We start from the raw sequence: 17401 nt of genomic DNA, 5'->3' as shown, positions 1-17401 counted from the left end.
GTGGCTGGTGATGAAGAATAAGATGTCCCTGAGGCTTCTGGGTTAGCCTGTTGCTAAAAGGTGCAAGTGTCTATGTTTTCATTCAATATTTCCCCAGGAATAACATTACAGCCACTAGGTTTAAATGAGCTTTCATCATTTCACAATCATCTTTTATAAGTTTCAGGATTTGAAGAATTCTAGAGTTTTCTTTGTTTTTCAGAATAGATGCCCTTTAGCAGGCTGTATTTAGCTATCTTTACTCAGTGAATTCCCAGAACACAAACTAGCATTTGAAGCCCTTGCCTGGGGTAGACACTCACGATTAATTACAAATAACAAGATTCAGAGAACTTTGCCTCTCAAACTACTCAGCCACTCCTTCCCCTGAACCAGTTAGGGACCTTGTATTTGGGGATATGGGACCTCAAGGGCCATTTGTATTTGGATAGTTGGGACCTCAAGGGTCACTATGATGTAAGTGCACAAAGACCTTCCTGTACACGCTGAGTCCAGCCCAAACTCTTGCCGACAGAAATCAGTACTAACCATTCTGGGAAGCAATTAGACCTCACTCAATAAGATATCTTTTGACAGAGTAAGTCTACTTTTGGGGAGTTATCATAACGCTTATGGTTATTTATGTACAAAAAAATGTCATGTAGGGAACATTATGGAGATCATAGTGAAAACTGGAAACTACCCAACTAGCTAACAATGCAAGAATAGGTAAGAAAGTATGATATATTACTCATCAACGGAATATTATGCAACCATTAGAAGTTATTACCAATTTTGTAAGTGATAACATGGGAAATGTATATATCTAAATGTTCATATCTACATATATATGTGGGCTGAATTAAAACATCAAGATATAATATACACTAAGTTTGATCACAACTTTGTGTAGAAAAAAGTGTAAAAAACAGATCATCTATTTTAAAAAGTGTAAGAGATAAAATGTCAGTTTTTCTTTTTTTAAAATATATTTTATTGATTTTTTACAGAGAGGAAGGGAGAGGGATAGAGAGTTAGAAACATCGATGGGAGAGAAACATCTATCAGCTGCCTCCTGCACACCCCCTACTGGGGATATGCCCGCAACCAAGGTACATGACCTTGACCAGAATCAAACCTGGGACCCCTCAGTCCGCAGGCCAGCGCTCTATGCACTGAGCCAAACCGGTTAGGGCAATGTCAGTTTTTCTTGATAAATTACACAATTATAATGAGAAATGAAGTATTTCCATTTCCCCAAATCTATCCTTGTTAAGTTCTGTGTGCTGGCTGTTTCCCGTACTTGCTTATTTGTTACCACATGTGAGGCCTGTGCTCAGTACCAGGCCTTCCGCCGGGCAGATGGGGACCCAGATCCACAGTGTTACTTCATCGTCTGCTCATTGCACACACCACCTTCGCTGGACTTGGTTTCTGGCGTTTATTTTCTCTTCTCTTAAAAAAACCCAACACTCTCTACATGTCCCACTGCTTCCCTGAGTGTTGATTTGATTTTTCAAGAAGATGCCCAAACCACAGGCCACAGAGAAGGCAGGAAAGCAAAGGATGAGAAGAATATACAAAGATAGGAAGAAGCAGAGAAGGAAGAGAAAAGCTCAGGAGCGAAGAAGAGGGAGAGAAGGGAGGAGGCAGCAAAAGGCGAGATGTGGTGGGAAGGAGGCTGCCCCCTAATTGGAGCTGAGTCCTTGGGGGGCCTGGCCCTGAGCTCAGGCTTCACCCTGGGTCCCAGCTGCCTGGACTCCCGGCTGGTTATTCTACACAACTAAAACAAGTCCCTTCTGACCAAAAGTGGGCATCGGGTGAACTGTTTTAACAGGATTATTTTACTAAAATTATGTTTAAATGATGCTATGGAAATAAGACAAGCAAAATGCTTTCCCTCCTCCTTTGGTCTTTCTTATGGCGAGCAATTAATTCAAATACCTCACAGCCTGTCCAGTTTTGCTTCTTCATTTCAGAGAAACTAACTGGATCCTGCAATTCACTATTCAGTTTTCTTTTATTTTTCTAATTTTCAATGACTAACTGGTTGATCTCCAGTATAACCCATTTAATTTCAGTCATCCACGAAAACCATCAGAAAATTAATGGGAACAAACAATATTTAGACAGTATTCAAATTCCTGTCAAATATTTAAAGATTATAAACTTTTCTCAGTTCAATCTAAGTCAGTTCTCATTCACAAACGTGGCTGCTTTTCGCAATTTCCATGTATATTCGTGTCATCAATTTATATGTTTCTACTGCTCCCTCCCCCAAGGGCTGTAAGTGGTAGTGAAGCTTGAAGACCAAGTTTGAGGAACCTGGGTCCCAGGAAAGCCCCATCAGAGGCTGTGAGACCATCACCAGAAAGTCCTGGATCGCCATCATGAGCAAACACCACCCTGCTGGGGGAAATGCGGTTGCCAAGATATTTTTATTCCAGTGAAGCGTACAGCTCTTAACTTGCACAGAGATCCTGTTCTCAGAGGGCAAACAAGCCACGTTGGAGGCAATCCATACACATTGTGGGGAAAATGACAATAATCCAAGACTGTTAAATCTGGAAGAGACTGGTCGGGAACTTGTAATTGGGAGATGTTTGAACTGGAATCCACAGACTCTTGGAGGCAGGGCATGGCCAGGTTAGGCCTGGGATTAGGAGTTGTGTCCATGAGTCCACAAAGGAGACAGAGGGACAGACTGCCTAAGAGAGAGGCCTATATGATGTACAGATTAAGACCAGGCTTTGGAGCAGGCTGCCTGGTGTGGAAACCACTCTCCACTTATCCAGCCTCTCTGTGCCTCAGTTTCCTCTTTTGTAAATAAGGGCGAGCAATAGAACCTAGCTCTTAATGGTTACGTGATACTTTAAAGCACCAATTTTATGGAAAGTACAGGGCCTGGCTCTTAATAAATGCTCAATAAATGTTAGCAATGATTATTATTATTCTAAGATGGGAGTGGCCACCAGCGTTAGCAGTAATTGATTTTGGACAATTGATTGCTCAAAATATACAACCCTCTGTTCCCCATTCCCTTCTCTGCAGCAGTTTCCAATCCAGGTATCGGTGAAGGGCAGACACACAGGCAAGCTGACAGGCACTGCTGAAAATTCCCTGTGTAGTGTTGACTTACATACCTCTCTCCCCCTGCCCTCCTCTCCAATTTTTATAAGAATTATTGAAGTGTTCACACTTTAAGTGATGTCATTGTATTAATGTCCATGAAGTGATTCCAACTGCAATGTTTGCCATCTCATGGGAGGCTATGAGCAATCTTTGAAAGAAAAATGCATATTTAGAATAAAAACAAGAAAGCTATAGAAAAGGGAAAGGAAATAAAGACACCCACCTATTAGAAGAGAAAGACCGGAAGTTGTAAGGATCAGAGGCAGAATATGTGCTCAGATGGAGGGAGTCAGAGCCACTGTTAAAGGAAAGAGCGCCCCACTCAAAACGCTGCATGGGAAGCTGACTACGCACTTTGCTGAACTCTGCAGGTCAAAAGGACCCAAGCCAGACAGGTGGGTGTGAGGTGCATCGATTAGGTCAGACCATGCACAGTTTCAAACTTTACACTGAAAATCCATTTTTAGCCCAGTCAGGTGTGGCTCAGCAGTTGAGCATTGACCCAAGAATCAAAGGTCACAGATGTGATTCTGGGTCAGGGCACACGCCCAGGTTGCGGTCTTGATCTCCAGTGGAGGGCGTGCAGGAGGCAGCCGATCAATGATTCTCTCTCATCATTGATGTTTCTTTTTCTCCCTCTCCCTTCCTCTCTGAAATCAATAAAAATATATATTTAAAAAAGAAAATGGGAAAAATTTCCACTTTTAGTAATTGTATATTAATTTGAGCAGATGACACTTTTCTTGTGCATCGTGCCTAACTACTGGTAGGTATTTAGTGAGTGGTCAGGGAGTTAGTTCACGCCACAGCTGCGCTCTGCGCTAACCAAATCCACACAATCAGCAGAAGACAAGTGATGCGGTTAACAGGCTGTGCTTCCACCCCCGGGTTAATCTCACGCGGGTGCCCACACAGGCTGATCTACCTGCTTTCCTTCTGGGCCTCGGCTTCCTTTTCCTTGGTGGATAAGGGTGAATCCTCAAAGTCATAGGAGAAGAGGTGGAAGGGGCTGTGGGGCACATAGGGCAGCTTTTCTATGGTCTGCGATGCCTTCGGGGGGCCAGGTGTGGAGGTCCGAGAGGCAGGGGTGGGGTGAGGCAGCAGGGCAGGCACAGAGGACCCGCTGCCCCAGGGGCTCCCCCCTGCAGTGCTGGCTGGAAGCTGCTTTCCCTGCGAGGTGGAGGTGGTGCTGGAGGCAGGAGCAGGGGCTGGGCTTTCCTGCCCAGTGGGCTTCTGCTCTGAGGCAGGGCTGGCCTGGCTGCTGGCCCCACAGGGAAAAGAATTGAAGGGAGGGAAGGAAGGGAAGAAAGGAGATTCAGGAGAGAGAGAGAGAGAGAGAGAGAGAGAGAGAGAGAGAGAGAGAGCGAGCAAAAGTTAGCAAAGAGGAAAAAGCATGTACAAAGCCACTACTGCTATGGCCACTTACTTCAGGGTCCAGCTGAGCTCCTGGAACTGCAGCATGAAAGCCCATCACTGACGCTTTGGTTTGCTCAGTAATCCTGGGACCCTGGGCTTGCCAATCTGGGAGGCAAGACCCACTGGGCCTATGGGCATACAAGCCTTTGGGAGAGGATTTAATGAAACCCCAAAGGCTCTTCTGCATCTGCCCTTAAGCCCTGCCCCCCCAGCCCCCCCCCAGTCCCCCCCCACCCCCTCCACACACACACACACACACACACACACACACACACATTTCTCCCCACTGGCTGTGTTGGTACCACAATTTGAACCTCACTGCTTTGTCTTGGTCAAACAGAGTATCAGACCTCTTCCTAAAAAGCCTAGTCTTGAGGAAGTGACATCCTACAGCCCATACTTCACTCATTCCTTTCGTCCTTTCTTGAGAGCAGGTATGGATGAGAGAAAAGGGAAAGGGACGCCAGCAAGGAATGCAAAGAGCAGGAAGGAGGGGCCAGTGTGCGGAGAGCACATTTTGTCCATTTCACACTTTCCCAGGGCCTCCTCAACTCGAAGAATTTGTGTTAAACTCTGCAGTTTTCAAAGCTATGGCCCCTCTCCCAGAGAACCTCACTCCAGCCATGCCCATTTGGGAATGGGATATGGGCTGTTTTCTTTCCTACCTCAAATTCTGAGCTCCATCTACATATAAGGGCAGGGACATGCCAGTTGCCCTGGCCCAATGGGAAGGTGAGACCACACTGATGTGCTCAGTGCAGGCCTGGCACGTAGTGGGCACACATAGCAGGCACACGTGATGGGTATGCATGAGGGGCACACACAGCAGGCACATGTGATAGGTATGCATGGTGGGCACACATAGCAGGCACACATGATGGGTATGCATGGTGGGCTCACACAGCAGGCACATGTGATAGGTATGCATGGTGGGCACACACAGCAGGCACACATGATGGGTATGCATGGTGGGCTCACACAGCAGGCACATGTGATAGGTATGCATGGTGGGCACACACAGCAGGCACACATGATGGGTATGCATGGTGGGCTCACACAGCAGGCACATGTGATGGGTATGCATGGTGGGCACACACAGCAGGCACACATGATGGATATGCATGGTGGGCACACACAGCAGGCACACCTGATGGGTATGCCTGGTAGGCTCACACAGCAGGCACATGTGATAGGTATGCATGGTGGGCACACACAAAGAAGCAGCCAGCAGGAAGGAGAGGGAGCAGAAGACACCAAACCCACAGAAGCAAGCAGGATCTTCCCACCACTTTAAAGTCTAATAAGTTTACACCAGGGAACAAATAGCATGCAGATTGATGTGAATTAACACTATGGTACTATCTAAATAGAGCCCTGGTGTTCAATATGCACACCTTACTTCCTAAAACTGAAAAACATGACTAGTGTCTGATCAAGGACACCCTCCAGCGTCAGGCATTATGTCAAAAACACTTCAGAGGGTCGGATAACAACCACCTACTGTGCAAACAATCCTATGTAAAGACAGCAAAATGTCAGCAGGGTTGCCTTTGAAAGCTACCCATTCTGGCCACATTCTTCCATCTGGTCCATAGGTGCTGAACTATGTGAGTCACTGAAGGTTGAAGGTGTGTGTGTGTGTGTGTGTGTGTGTGTGTGTGTGTGTGTGTGTAGGGGGGTGGGGGACAGGACATGCACATTTCAGCACATAGGGAGCCATACCTGTGTATTTATTGAGGGTCTACATAATTTCCTGTAACTAATTTTTCACCTCAAAGGGGACTGTCAATTAAACCTCCTCCCTTCCCAGAGCATCTGTAACTAAAAAGTCACTATCGCAAAGCGGGGCTCTCGGCATGAGCTAGGAGCTCTGATGAATGCCCACCTTTCTCGCCCTCTCATTTTGAAATGTATGGCTCATTCTCTGTCACCAGGCCATTCCATTCCTCTCTCCATACCTGCTGGCTTCTTCCCAGTTATTTCCAAAGGGGAGAAGCAATCATTAGTTTGTCAGTTCAGAGAGCATTCCATGACCCATAGGAATGGTGGGAGTCTAAGGGTGTCAAAGGGGCCTACATGAGAACTTTTATTTGTGCTGGTGACCTGGAGAATGAGGCCACAGCAGCAAAGAATCACATTGACTTTGAAGTTAGTAAGAGAATGATTTTACCCTAATTCATCCAAGATCCTTTTAATTTTGCTTTTTGTGGAAAAAACTAACTGTAAAAGTGTCAATTTGCAGTATAGCCAATTAAGTGGAGGAAAAGAACATCTGCAAGGTGCCTATGTCTGTTACCACTGACTAAAGACAGAAAGAATGCACCTTGGAGAGATGAGCAGAGAACAGTAAACTCTCCAAAGGACCCTAGAGGTATGTTAGTTGTGCTGGGCATAAAAATAAATACTGAAAAAATTTTTCTATATTCTAGTGCCGTGGTTGGCAAACCACGGCTCGCGAGCCATATGCGGCTCTTTGGCCCCTTGACTGTGTCTCTTCCACAAAATACCACGTGCGGGCGCGCATGTACAGTGCGATTGAAACTTCATGGCCCATGTGCAGAAGTCGGTATTTTGTGGAAGAGCCACACTCAAGGGGCCAAAGAGCCGCATGTGCCTCGCGAGCCACGGTTTGCTGAGCCGCAGTTTGCCAACCACTGCTCTAGTGGATAAAAAGTGTTCCTGTCCACTTTGATAAAAAAAACAAACTTGCATCATTCAAACACGGTAGTTACCCACACATTTTAGCTAATATTGTACTGGTAAAATTAGTAGGAAGAAGGAAACACACATAATTATTTTTAGTACAGTGCTGAAAGGGTTAAAATTTTCTGTCAAGCTGACTGAGCCAAAGTACTTAATGAGGGAGGGAACAGTGGGAAGAAAACCAATTGGGTGAGTTTTCCACAAAGCATGGTTAGGAAGGCTGTATTGGAGTGAAAAAATAAAGTTCTGTCATGAACACATGCACTGTGATTTCTACAGACTAATCACTCTGTGGCTCTGGGTATAGGGTCAGTAAAGGTTTGCTGGGGGAAGCTGGTGAGGAAGGGAGGAGACTACTGACAGGTGGCTGCAAACCATTCATTAGGAGGGAGCCTGGGACTTTTAGTGGGGGCCTGGGAGGGTCCAGCCCTTGGTACCTGTCCTTGCCCTGAGAGGGGGCATCATCCTCTCTCTCTTCCTCTGAATTGGGCTCCGTGACTGGCTGCTCCTCTTCCTCCTCCTCCTCCTCCTCATCCCTGAGAAGAGGCCAGGAAAAGAGAAATGCACACAGAGACAAGATGGAGAAGTGAGATAAGCATTACAGACAAACAGGAAGATGAGGCGAAATCACTCCAGCTGGCTGAAATGAAAAGAGCACATTCAGTCTGTTAGGAGAAAGGAAGAGAGTTCTGAGATGGGGAAATTTCAGTGTGGGGTGGAGATGCAATAACCCAGCACAGGCCAAATTTCTTTGTCAATTTGGCTGGATGCCACTGCCTTGCACCCCACCCGGGATTCAGAGCAGCTTCTGGCCTTGGCAGGACTCTTCTGTGGTTTTCCTCCTCCACACAGAGTCACGCAGGGAGTGCGTGGTGAGGCCCAGCTCCTGCAGCAAGCAGGGTCCTCACCTCTCCACTGCACCACTGTTGAGTAGAAACCACTGAGGGTCAGGCCACAGGGCACTGACCTCCATGGGCATCTATGGTTTTTGCATGTCACTCCCTCATTCTCAGTGAATGTGATTCGCAGGGGAAGGAAGGGAGGGCTGATCCACCTCAAGGGTAGATGTGAGGTCTAGGTGGAGTCAATCCATATCACCCCTGGGTTTCTCCTGGTGCCTTCAAAGTCTGTAGTCACCTATCATTTCTAGGGGAAGAAGGCTGCCTGTGAGTGAGGCTGACCCGAGAAAAGCAGAGCTGGAGAGAGAAAGAGAAAGAGAAAGAGGGAGGGAGAGAGAGAGAGAGAGAGAGAGAGAGAGAGAGAGAGAGAGAGAGAGAGAAGAGCAGCCCCCGTGACAATTTAGAAACCTGGATCCAGTACTTTTGCCTTACTAATGGAAGATGATAAATTCTCATTTTTGCTACAGATAGTTGAACGGGGGTTTGCCCTTGCAGCTGAAAAGTACAGACTTTAAAACTGAATCATTACCCTCCTTTGGCCTCTAAATTTTGTCAACACCTGATTTATGTTACTGTCCACATGAAATACCTACCTGAGGCCATGTGGGCTTCTACATGCCTTGACAAAGGAATTGACTCCTGAGCTTCAGTGACCTTCACCTTTTTTCTCTTCAGCCCCTCACACACTGGTCCTTCTCACCATGACACCGGACTAGCCCGCTTGGGAAATCTGACCACAAGCCCCCATTCACCCAAATCTCTCATTCCACTTCTCCCACCATAACTTTTCTGCATTCTCATAGTGTCCTTTCTCTACTTTCTTTTTTTTCTTTTCTTTTTTCCTCTACTTTCTAAAGTAGATGCATCCATAGGCCTAGCACTCCTTCAATGTTCCCTTCCAATTGCTTCCCTCCCCTACATTAAGTAGCACAGGTTAGCTTTGCTTCTTCTCCTCTCCATCTAAGAGGAATCCTACATGTCCAGCTTCTTTTGTCTACACTGTTATGTGCACTTGAAGATCATTTGTTCTCATTGCTACACAGCATTCCCTTATATGAATATGCCACAATCCAGTTATCCAATCTGCCATTGATGATAATCAGGTACTTTTTAGTTGGAAACTATGCCCAATGGAGCCTGAGGCCACCTTCCCTCAGATTGATCAGAAATATGCAGGTGTTATTACGCTTAGTCTATCCAGGACCCACAGATCTCTATCCTGCCACCCAATAGGTCTCTCCTCTTTAAAACAAAACATGGAGCCTCTCCCTCCAAAATGACTTGATTTCACTTGCTTCCCCAGGTGGTGAAGTCATGTAGAAGCAAAGTCTGCTCGACCTGGAGAGGTTCGGAGCCAGGCTGCCTGGGTTGTACTCCATCACTTCCTGGTGTTTGAACTTGAGCCCCACTTTCCTTATCCCAACAAAGTACCTGCCTCCTAGGAGTAGTGCTTAATATGTAAAGCACTTTGAAAAGGTGTGGCATATAGTGAACAAATCTGTTTGTTTTAGCTGTTAGCTCTCTCTATCATTACTGTCCTTTGGGCCCTCTGAAAAAATCTCTAACATCCCACCAGTGGATACTCAAAACTTTACTTGATTCAGTAAGGACGAGGACACAGTACTCTGCAAAGCATTCCACAGCACTGACAGCAACGCTCCCCCTTTTATAACTTCCACCTGTGTAAGCTCCATCTTCCTGAGCCCTTTTTCTTGCATGTAGTTGTCCCACAGATGTTTGCAGAGGGCAATCCTGAGCTACTTCCCAACCTGGCTCCTCTTTAGGCTCAACATTTGATCCTGCAATAAATCTTCCCAGGTCTTGTGTGTATCACAGCTTGCTATCAGGACCAAGGGAAGGACCAAGGGCAGGCAGCACAATGATGCCCTGGGAGGGCCCACTTCCAGGATGCCCTATGGTCAAAGCACTGGCCTTGCCCTACAACCAAGCAGTGAAGAAGGAAATACCCTCTTGAAGAGCATAGGACTTTCTGTGCTTGCTTTTATTTAGTTTCATCCTATGATGAAATTAGTCAAACAGAATGATGTTTTAAGTGATAATATTTAAGACTGAAGAATTAGTTCAAATAATTTACTTTTCCCCTAATTGAATTTTCTCTTAAATTATAACTTAATTTTGTTTATATTTGTACTACAGAATTCTGGGGTCTTTGACATGTGGCTCTCAAATATCTCTAGGGGTGTTTCACTCATTTTTAATGATAAAGAGTTACTCCAGGGCACAGGTCTGTTCTGAACTCATCAGGTATTTTCCTTTTTACCATACACAGTCCCAAACTCCATGGAGGTCACACCTTTTACATTGGAAAAGCAAGAGACCCAACCACCTGACCAATTCTGCAAGAGTCAGTTTCCTTCAAAGACAACTTAACTTTCCCAAATTTCATGTCATTTGGCAAAATAATTGGTGCTATCTTGTAAAGTTAAACATTCATATTATGAACCTGATTCATATCCCCTAGAAGTGGCATTGCCCGAAGGCCGTGGTTCTGAACCTGGGTGATCCTGTCCCCCTGGGAGACATTTTGGGTTGTCCAACCTAAGGATGGGGTGCTACTGTCACCTAGCAGCCTTAGATGTCATGACCTATAAGGCAAAAGACAGCCCCCACAACAAAGAAGGGCTTGGTCCAAAGTGTCACTAGTGTCAAAGCTGAGAAAAACTGCCTGCAGTACAGAAGCACATGTGCGCCAGGACATGAGTCTAAGAACACTCGCAGAAACCATGTAATTGCCAAAAAATGGAAACAACCCAAATATGTACCAACAGGAAAAAGAATAAACTGTGGTATTCCAAACAGTGAACATGAATGACCTTCAGCTCCATGTGACTCTATGGATGAATATTAAGAGCATAATGTGAAGAAAATAAAACAAGTGTAAGAAGAAATATGTTATACTTTTTTTATAAAGTTCCAAAAGGCAGAAGTGTATAATATATTGTTTGGTTATACATATATGTCTGATAATCCTAAAAACCAATAATAAACCCATAAGATAATGATAAACAATATTTATGAGTGCTGGTTACCCAGGTCCAGAGATGGGAGAGTTGGGAGTACACAGATAAATGTGGTCTAGGGGTAATACTCTGGGTTTTTAGTGAGGCCACAGTCTCACTGATATCCTTTATATTCATACATATATTTTATATAAAAAATAAATAAATAAAGACAGGGCCACACATGGACCAAAGAGGACAATGGATCATGAACCAAGGATTATGATTAATCCAACTGTGAACAATTAGAATGTTTAACATAGATTTCACTTTTTTTAGAGCAGAAGGTGCAGAGATTTCCCACCATGAGTAACAAAACAAATTTTTTTAAAAGCAAAGAGGTATAACTATGGAGCAAGAGCTCTCTCTCCCTTTGTCCAACAAATATTTATTGAGCATTTATTACAGGCAAGATGCTGGGGTATAGTGGTTAAAAGAAGTTCCCATCCTTGGAGTTTACAGGCCCGTAACGGAGAAAGACATTAAACAACTAATTGCACCCAGAAATATTTGACTGAGGAAGACTTCTACGTGCTGTTGGAGCAAAACCCAAAAGGCCAAGCAGAAATTTGACCAGAGGACAAGATGGGATTTTGTACATGATACTCCCCTGTTCACACAGCTACTAACCTTAGGATCACATCCAATTTGCCTACATAATACTCTAACCCAGAGGTCCTCAAACTTTTTAAACAGGGGGCCAGTTCACTGTCCCTCAGACCACTGGAGGGCTGGACTATAGTTTTAAAAAAAACTATGAACAAATTCCTATGCACGCTGCACATATCCTATTTTGAAGTAAAAAAACAAAATGGGAACAAATACAATATTTATATTTTTATGCGGCCCGTGGGCCGTAGTTTGAGGACCCCTGCTCTAACCCCCATTATCTCCAACTTTGTGTCACACTTTCCCTTCATGAACATTCACACCCAGTCTTTATTGGTCTATTGCTCTATCTGCCCAACACCAAGGGCCTGTCAACTTGGGGTCCTTGCAGGAGCCACTCTCCCTGTCTGGAGTTACTCCTCCTCTCTTTCTCTAGTGGGCCCACCCCCCAGGGACATCCAGTAAGTTCTTGCTGCCTATTGCAGTGCTTTGTACTGTGGACCTAGCATGGTGTTCATCATGGAGAAACTTGCATGGATGGTCTAAGAACAAGACTGGCAAGAACCGAGAGATGACCCTGGAGATCTCCCCACAGTGCAGGTAGGAAAGAAGAGATCAGAGAGGGCAAGATCACAAAATTTGCCAGTAAGAACTCTGGTCTCCTAATGTCCAGGCCCATGTCCTTTCTACCATGCAGGCTACTCCATGAAACAAGCAGCATCTAAGTTGTCTTTATCACTCAATCATCGCTGCACTGTTCCTTCTGAGCAATAGTCTCCTGAACTCTGCTTCTCGATCCTCCTCTCACATAGCACAGCCGACAAAATACCATTTGCACAGCTCAGTAAAGGACAAAGCTGTGTGTGGCCCCCAGGAGACCTTCCCGGTGCCCCAGTCACCCGAGACCTGCCTGGTGCCCCTCAGGGAATCCGTCTTGACACAGGTATGACCCGTGTGTGGCAACTAGTTAAAAAGCTTTGCAGTAGGCTTAGATAAGATGCAGACATTTTAAATGCCCTATTTAGTTCTGTAAAATGCATGGGAAAGAGCATAATGAGATGAAAAAATATTTCATACAACTATTTTGTTAAATTTATGACAGAGAAAGTGCCCCTGTGGGCTCCTCTGCATTGCTCTGTGTTAGAGGATACTGAAACTGGAGTTTGAACTCAGCCACATAGTGACTCACACTTTCTTTTAACTTTAAGGCTGTTTCTAGGTTACCAAGGGTCCAAGATGAGATTTTAAAATTTCCAATTAGTGATCCTAACCAGTTAAGACATATATTTGACCAACTGGAGGAGTGATTTCATTCAAAAATAGCGTTTTGTTGTCCACCAAAGAGAGAGAAAAGTTTCCCTCTACAAATTTTTGCCAGCCAAGAGAATGAAAAGACATCTAACAGAGCCCAGCTGTTACGCTGCTGTTTCCATGGTGAGAACCCAAAGTTAGACAGGAAAGTATTTATTGTCCCTGTAGCACGCAAAGCTTAGGAGGAATATACGGTCCAGGCCATGGATACTGAATATACCCAAGAACAGAACCTTAATACAGAAACCATTATTTTGCTATTTTGTTTTAGAATGAACTACTAATGGATCCAGCATATTCTTTTTGCTAAAAACAGAGCAGTTTGCCCAGCCGGGTGTGATTCAGGGGTTGAGCGTCAACCCAGGAACCAAGAGGTCATGGCTCAATTCCCGGTCAGGGCACATGCCTGGGTTGCGGGCTCAATCCCCAGTAGGGGGCGTGCAGGAGGCAACTGATCAATGATTCTCTCTCATCATTGATGTTTCTATCCCTCTCTTCCTCTCCCTTCCTCTCTCTGAAATCAATAAAAACATATTTAAAACACACACACACAAAAAATGGAGTAGTTTAATATAATGGAATTCCAGTCTGTAGAGTATAAACATCAATAGGAGAAAAAAACAACAACACAATTTAGTAGCCGAGTTGCAGATCTATTCATGTATAAAACAATTCAATCCAGTGATAACCAAGGACCTTGTGATGCCTCACTGCTTTCTTTTGTATGTACTTTGATTTTATGATTTTAAAAACCTTTAGTCTCCGTCATAGATACTAGTAAATTGCTTTAAATGTCCCTGAGAGGTCTCAGAGAGCAGAAGAGACACTAGGATGACTGAGGACTGAAATTCTCTATGAACTTTTGGACACAGCAGGGATGCCAAGTGGCAGCGTCCAGAGGTGAACACAGCCCTGCCCTGTGACTGGCTTGGCTCTACCCTGAGACCCTGGAGCTCTCTTATCTCGCCCATAAAGTAAAGTGCAACCGCAGAATGGGAACCTCCAGCTCTGGGGGTCTGTGATAGCTGAGAAAACAACACCGTGCGGCTATCAGACAAGTGCTCCTAACTCTGGAAGTTGTCCAATCACTAGTCTAATCCCCAGTTTAATGTGTGTTGTCTGTCAAGCTCATTTTTAAGTGTTTCAAAAAATGGTACTCCCTGCACACATTCAGTGTTATGTATTTTTACAAGTGGGAAGAAAACGATACTAAAGAGTGAAGGACTCCTAGTCAGCAATGAAAGAGACATAATACGTATGTGTTTAATTAAGCAGCAGATAGCAAATATAACCCACCACGAGGAAGCCAAACATGTCTGAGTTTCAGTACACAGTAATATCTTTCTAACTCGTGACTCAGTTTGATTCTAAAACTCTAATTGCCTTTTGACATGCTTTGGACTTCAACACACCACAGTCAGCTCATAATATGGTAATAAAGTACAGATAATTGGCATCTAGAGATAAACCCCAAATCTTCTATTTCAGCCAGTGTTCTTCCCAACAACCTCATTTTCTATTTTCTCCCCCTCTCAAGTCATGCCCCAAATTACCAACCGTGACCACATGGACTTGTTTGGGTAACATTTGCTTTCTACTTCATTGACCATCTGCTGGTGTGGATGCCAATGAAGAATGAATTCTATAAAATGGAGATTACAGTAAGAGAAAAAAGTGGCAAAGGGCCAGAATGATCGAGAGACCTTCACCAAAGGAACTGGACACATATCACAGGTCCGCATGTTGCCCCGCACACTCCCACGGCTCCCACAGTGTCCCAAACAGTTCTGGGCTCAGCCTGGCCCAGGAGGGTGGGCCTGCAAGACTCAGCAATGAGTCCTACTGCCTTTCCAACGCATGCCTCGACCTCTGCATGCCCCTCCGCAGTCAATAGCAATCAGTGATCCTCACCCTTACGATACACTATTTGAAAACGTGAAGGCTTCCGAAATTGTATTCAACTATTTGGGGGTGTGGACTGAGCATGTCCACAGGGTTGAGGACAACTGCCCTAGTCCACGCTACCCAGGTTTTTCAGTGGTTTTGCATCAATGGCAAACAGGTGTCCCTGTTTCCACCCTCCTTCACCTTGATCTGATCGCACCAGGCAGACAGGCATCTGTTCAGATGTGCACTGCACACCAAACAACAACAAGACTCCCTGCTGTGGTTTCTAAGACCCTGCATGACTTGACCTGCTTACTGTGCAACCTCATCTCATCTCTGTTCCCCCTCTGTGTCCCCCTCCACACTCAGAAGCCTTGTCTCTTGAGACACCAATTAGTTACCCGGGTACATCATGCCTTTCCCTCCCTTTGCCATTGAACACGGCATTGCATCGGCCCAGGCAGCTCTTTTCATCCTTTAGGATTCAGCCTCAATGCCTGGGAAGGCTTCTTGGATGACTCCCATCCCACTATCCTCTTTTCTAAAGAACTCTTTAAAATTAATATTAAACTACAAGTATCCAAACTCCCTTTAAGAAACTATAATATTACTAATAAAAATTAAGTCCCCTTTGACCAGCGGTAACCACTGTTATACACTTGGTATATAAATTTTCAGATGAAAAAAATTAGACATGCCCTAGCCAGTGTGGCTCAGTTGTTTGGCTGTCATCCCCATGCACTGAAAAGTTGCCAGTTCGATTCCCAGTCAGGGCACATACCCGGGTTGCAGGCTTGATCCCTGGTGGGGGACATACAGGAGGCAGCCGATTAATATTTTGTTTTTGCATTGATGCTTCTCTCTCTCTCTTCCTCTCCTTTCCTTCCTCTCTTTAAAACCAATAAAAAATCTTTTAAAAAATTAGACATATTATTCTACATTTTTTTACACAGCGATTGATGTGACTAGTATGTTGGTACTTACAATATGGTGCATTTCTTAATGCTGGTTGCCTTCCATTGTATGGCTATTGCATGATTTAGTTACCTAGCCATTCCCCAATTGTTTGCTGTTATAAGTGATGCTGTAAGAACAACCCCTGTGCATGTCCTTGTGCACACCTGCAAGTTCCCCTCAAGGTCATACCTTTAGATCCTGTTGCTCTCTACCACACAGCCCTATTTGCTCCTTTCAAAAGTCTCCTCCAAAGCTGCACCTGCCTTGTTACAATATTTATGTGTGCACTGTCCTATGAGCCTGGACGCTTCATAAGCATCTTGTTTACCATTGTACCCTCAGGACCAAGAATGTGGATGGCACAAGAAAATATGAGTTGAGTGAATAGTGAATGAATGAGTATGATTCAGCTCTCCTTTAGCTCATGAGCTAGTATTCCTGCCTCAATAAAAGCAGGACAGTGATAATATCAAAGTTCATAGAATGTCAACACTGAAAAAGAAGTCCATCAACGTAAGCTCACTGTGAAATAAGATGCGCAAGATTGGGGTTTGTCTCCTAGCTGCTGGCTTGCTCAGATGCTTACAGACATGAGCTACTACACATGTGGACTCGAGTCCCAGCCATGTTTTAACAAGCATAAAGGTACTTCATCTTTGCTTCATGATATTCCCTCCCTTTCCTGATAAAAATGATTTATCCTTAGAATTCAAAGGCAATTTCACAAAGCTTTTCACAGGTGAAAAAAATATAAACAAAGAAAAATATCTTCTCAAGTCCAGTTCCGAAGGCCTGCCATTGGCACGCAGCCATGCCCCCGCCACCCGACTCAGCCCGCCCACCCGAGACCTCTAGGAGAGAAATGCCTGCAACAGCAGGTCCTGACCGGCCACAGCCTTGTGGGGGCTCATCTCTAGTCAACTTTTAATCTCATGTTTATAAAACCAGAACCACACGCTGGAAAAATAAACCTCAGGAATGAAGTGATTTCTCCGGGGCGGTGTGAACACTGTAATTGGGTATTCCGGAGGTGTGATATAATTGCCCCTCAATTCCTTCCTGAGCTCTGTGTCTCCGGGAAGCACGCTGCATCAAGATGCTCAAAAGGCATTTAGGCTGCAGATGCCTGTCCCGAATGTGCCCAGGTTTCCTTGCCCATTGCAGGCCACTGTCCGAGGGTGAGGGGCAGGCTCTTTCATCTTTGCTTGGTTCTGCCTCCCTCGGATCTCTCCAGGAAAAGCAGGCTCTACTCAGAGGCCTGCAGTCACCTACTTATTCTATTTATTTAACAACCTCTGTGCCGGGTACTCTCATGCTAAGCACTCCACAGAGTTCACTCATTTTATCCTTATGGGAACTGCCAAGGTAGATACTATTATTACTCCATTCCCAGAAGAGGACCTGAGGCACAGAGAGGTTAAGGAATTCTCCCAGAGTCACACAGCTAGTAAGCCAGGATTCGAACCCAGGCAATTCAACTCTGGCACC

The 17401-nt window shown here is 44.9% G+C and overlaps 1 protein-coding gene across 1 annotated transcript in view; it reads right to left on the bottom strand.

Moving 5' to 3' along the window:
- FHOD3 (formin homology 2 domain containing 3) overlaps positions 1–17401 on the bottom strand; it is a 383665-nt gene that overhangs the window by 91878 nt on the left and 274386 nt on the right. Inside the window, exons 11-13 of the mRNA XM_081097145.1 lie at positions 7668–7766; positions 4037–4369; positions 3335–3409 (exon numbers count right to left, since the gene is read on the bottom strand). Coding sequence (XP_080953271.1) covers positions 3335–3409; positions 4037–4369; positions 7668–7766 — 507 coding nt within the window. The remainder of the gene's footprint in view (positions 1–3334; positions 3410–4036; positions 4370–7667; positions 7767–17401) is intronic.

Source organism: Myotis nattereri (genome assembly GCF_964212035.1).
Source record: "Myotis nattereri genome assembly, chromosome: 8".
NCBI classification, from domain to species: Eukaryota; Metazoa; Chordata; class Mammalia; order Chiroptera; family Vespertilionidae; genus Myotis; species Myotis nattereri.
This window is presented reverse-complemented; position numbering and strand designations above follow the sequence as displayed.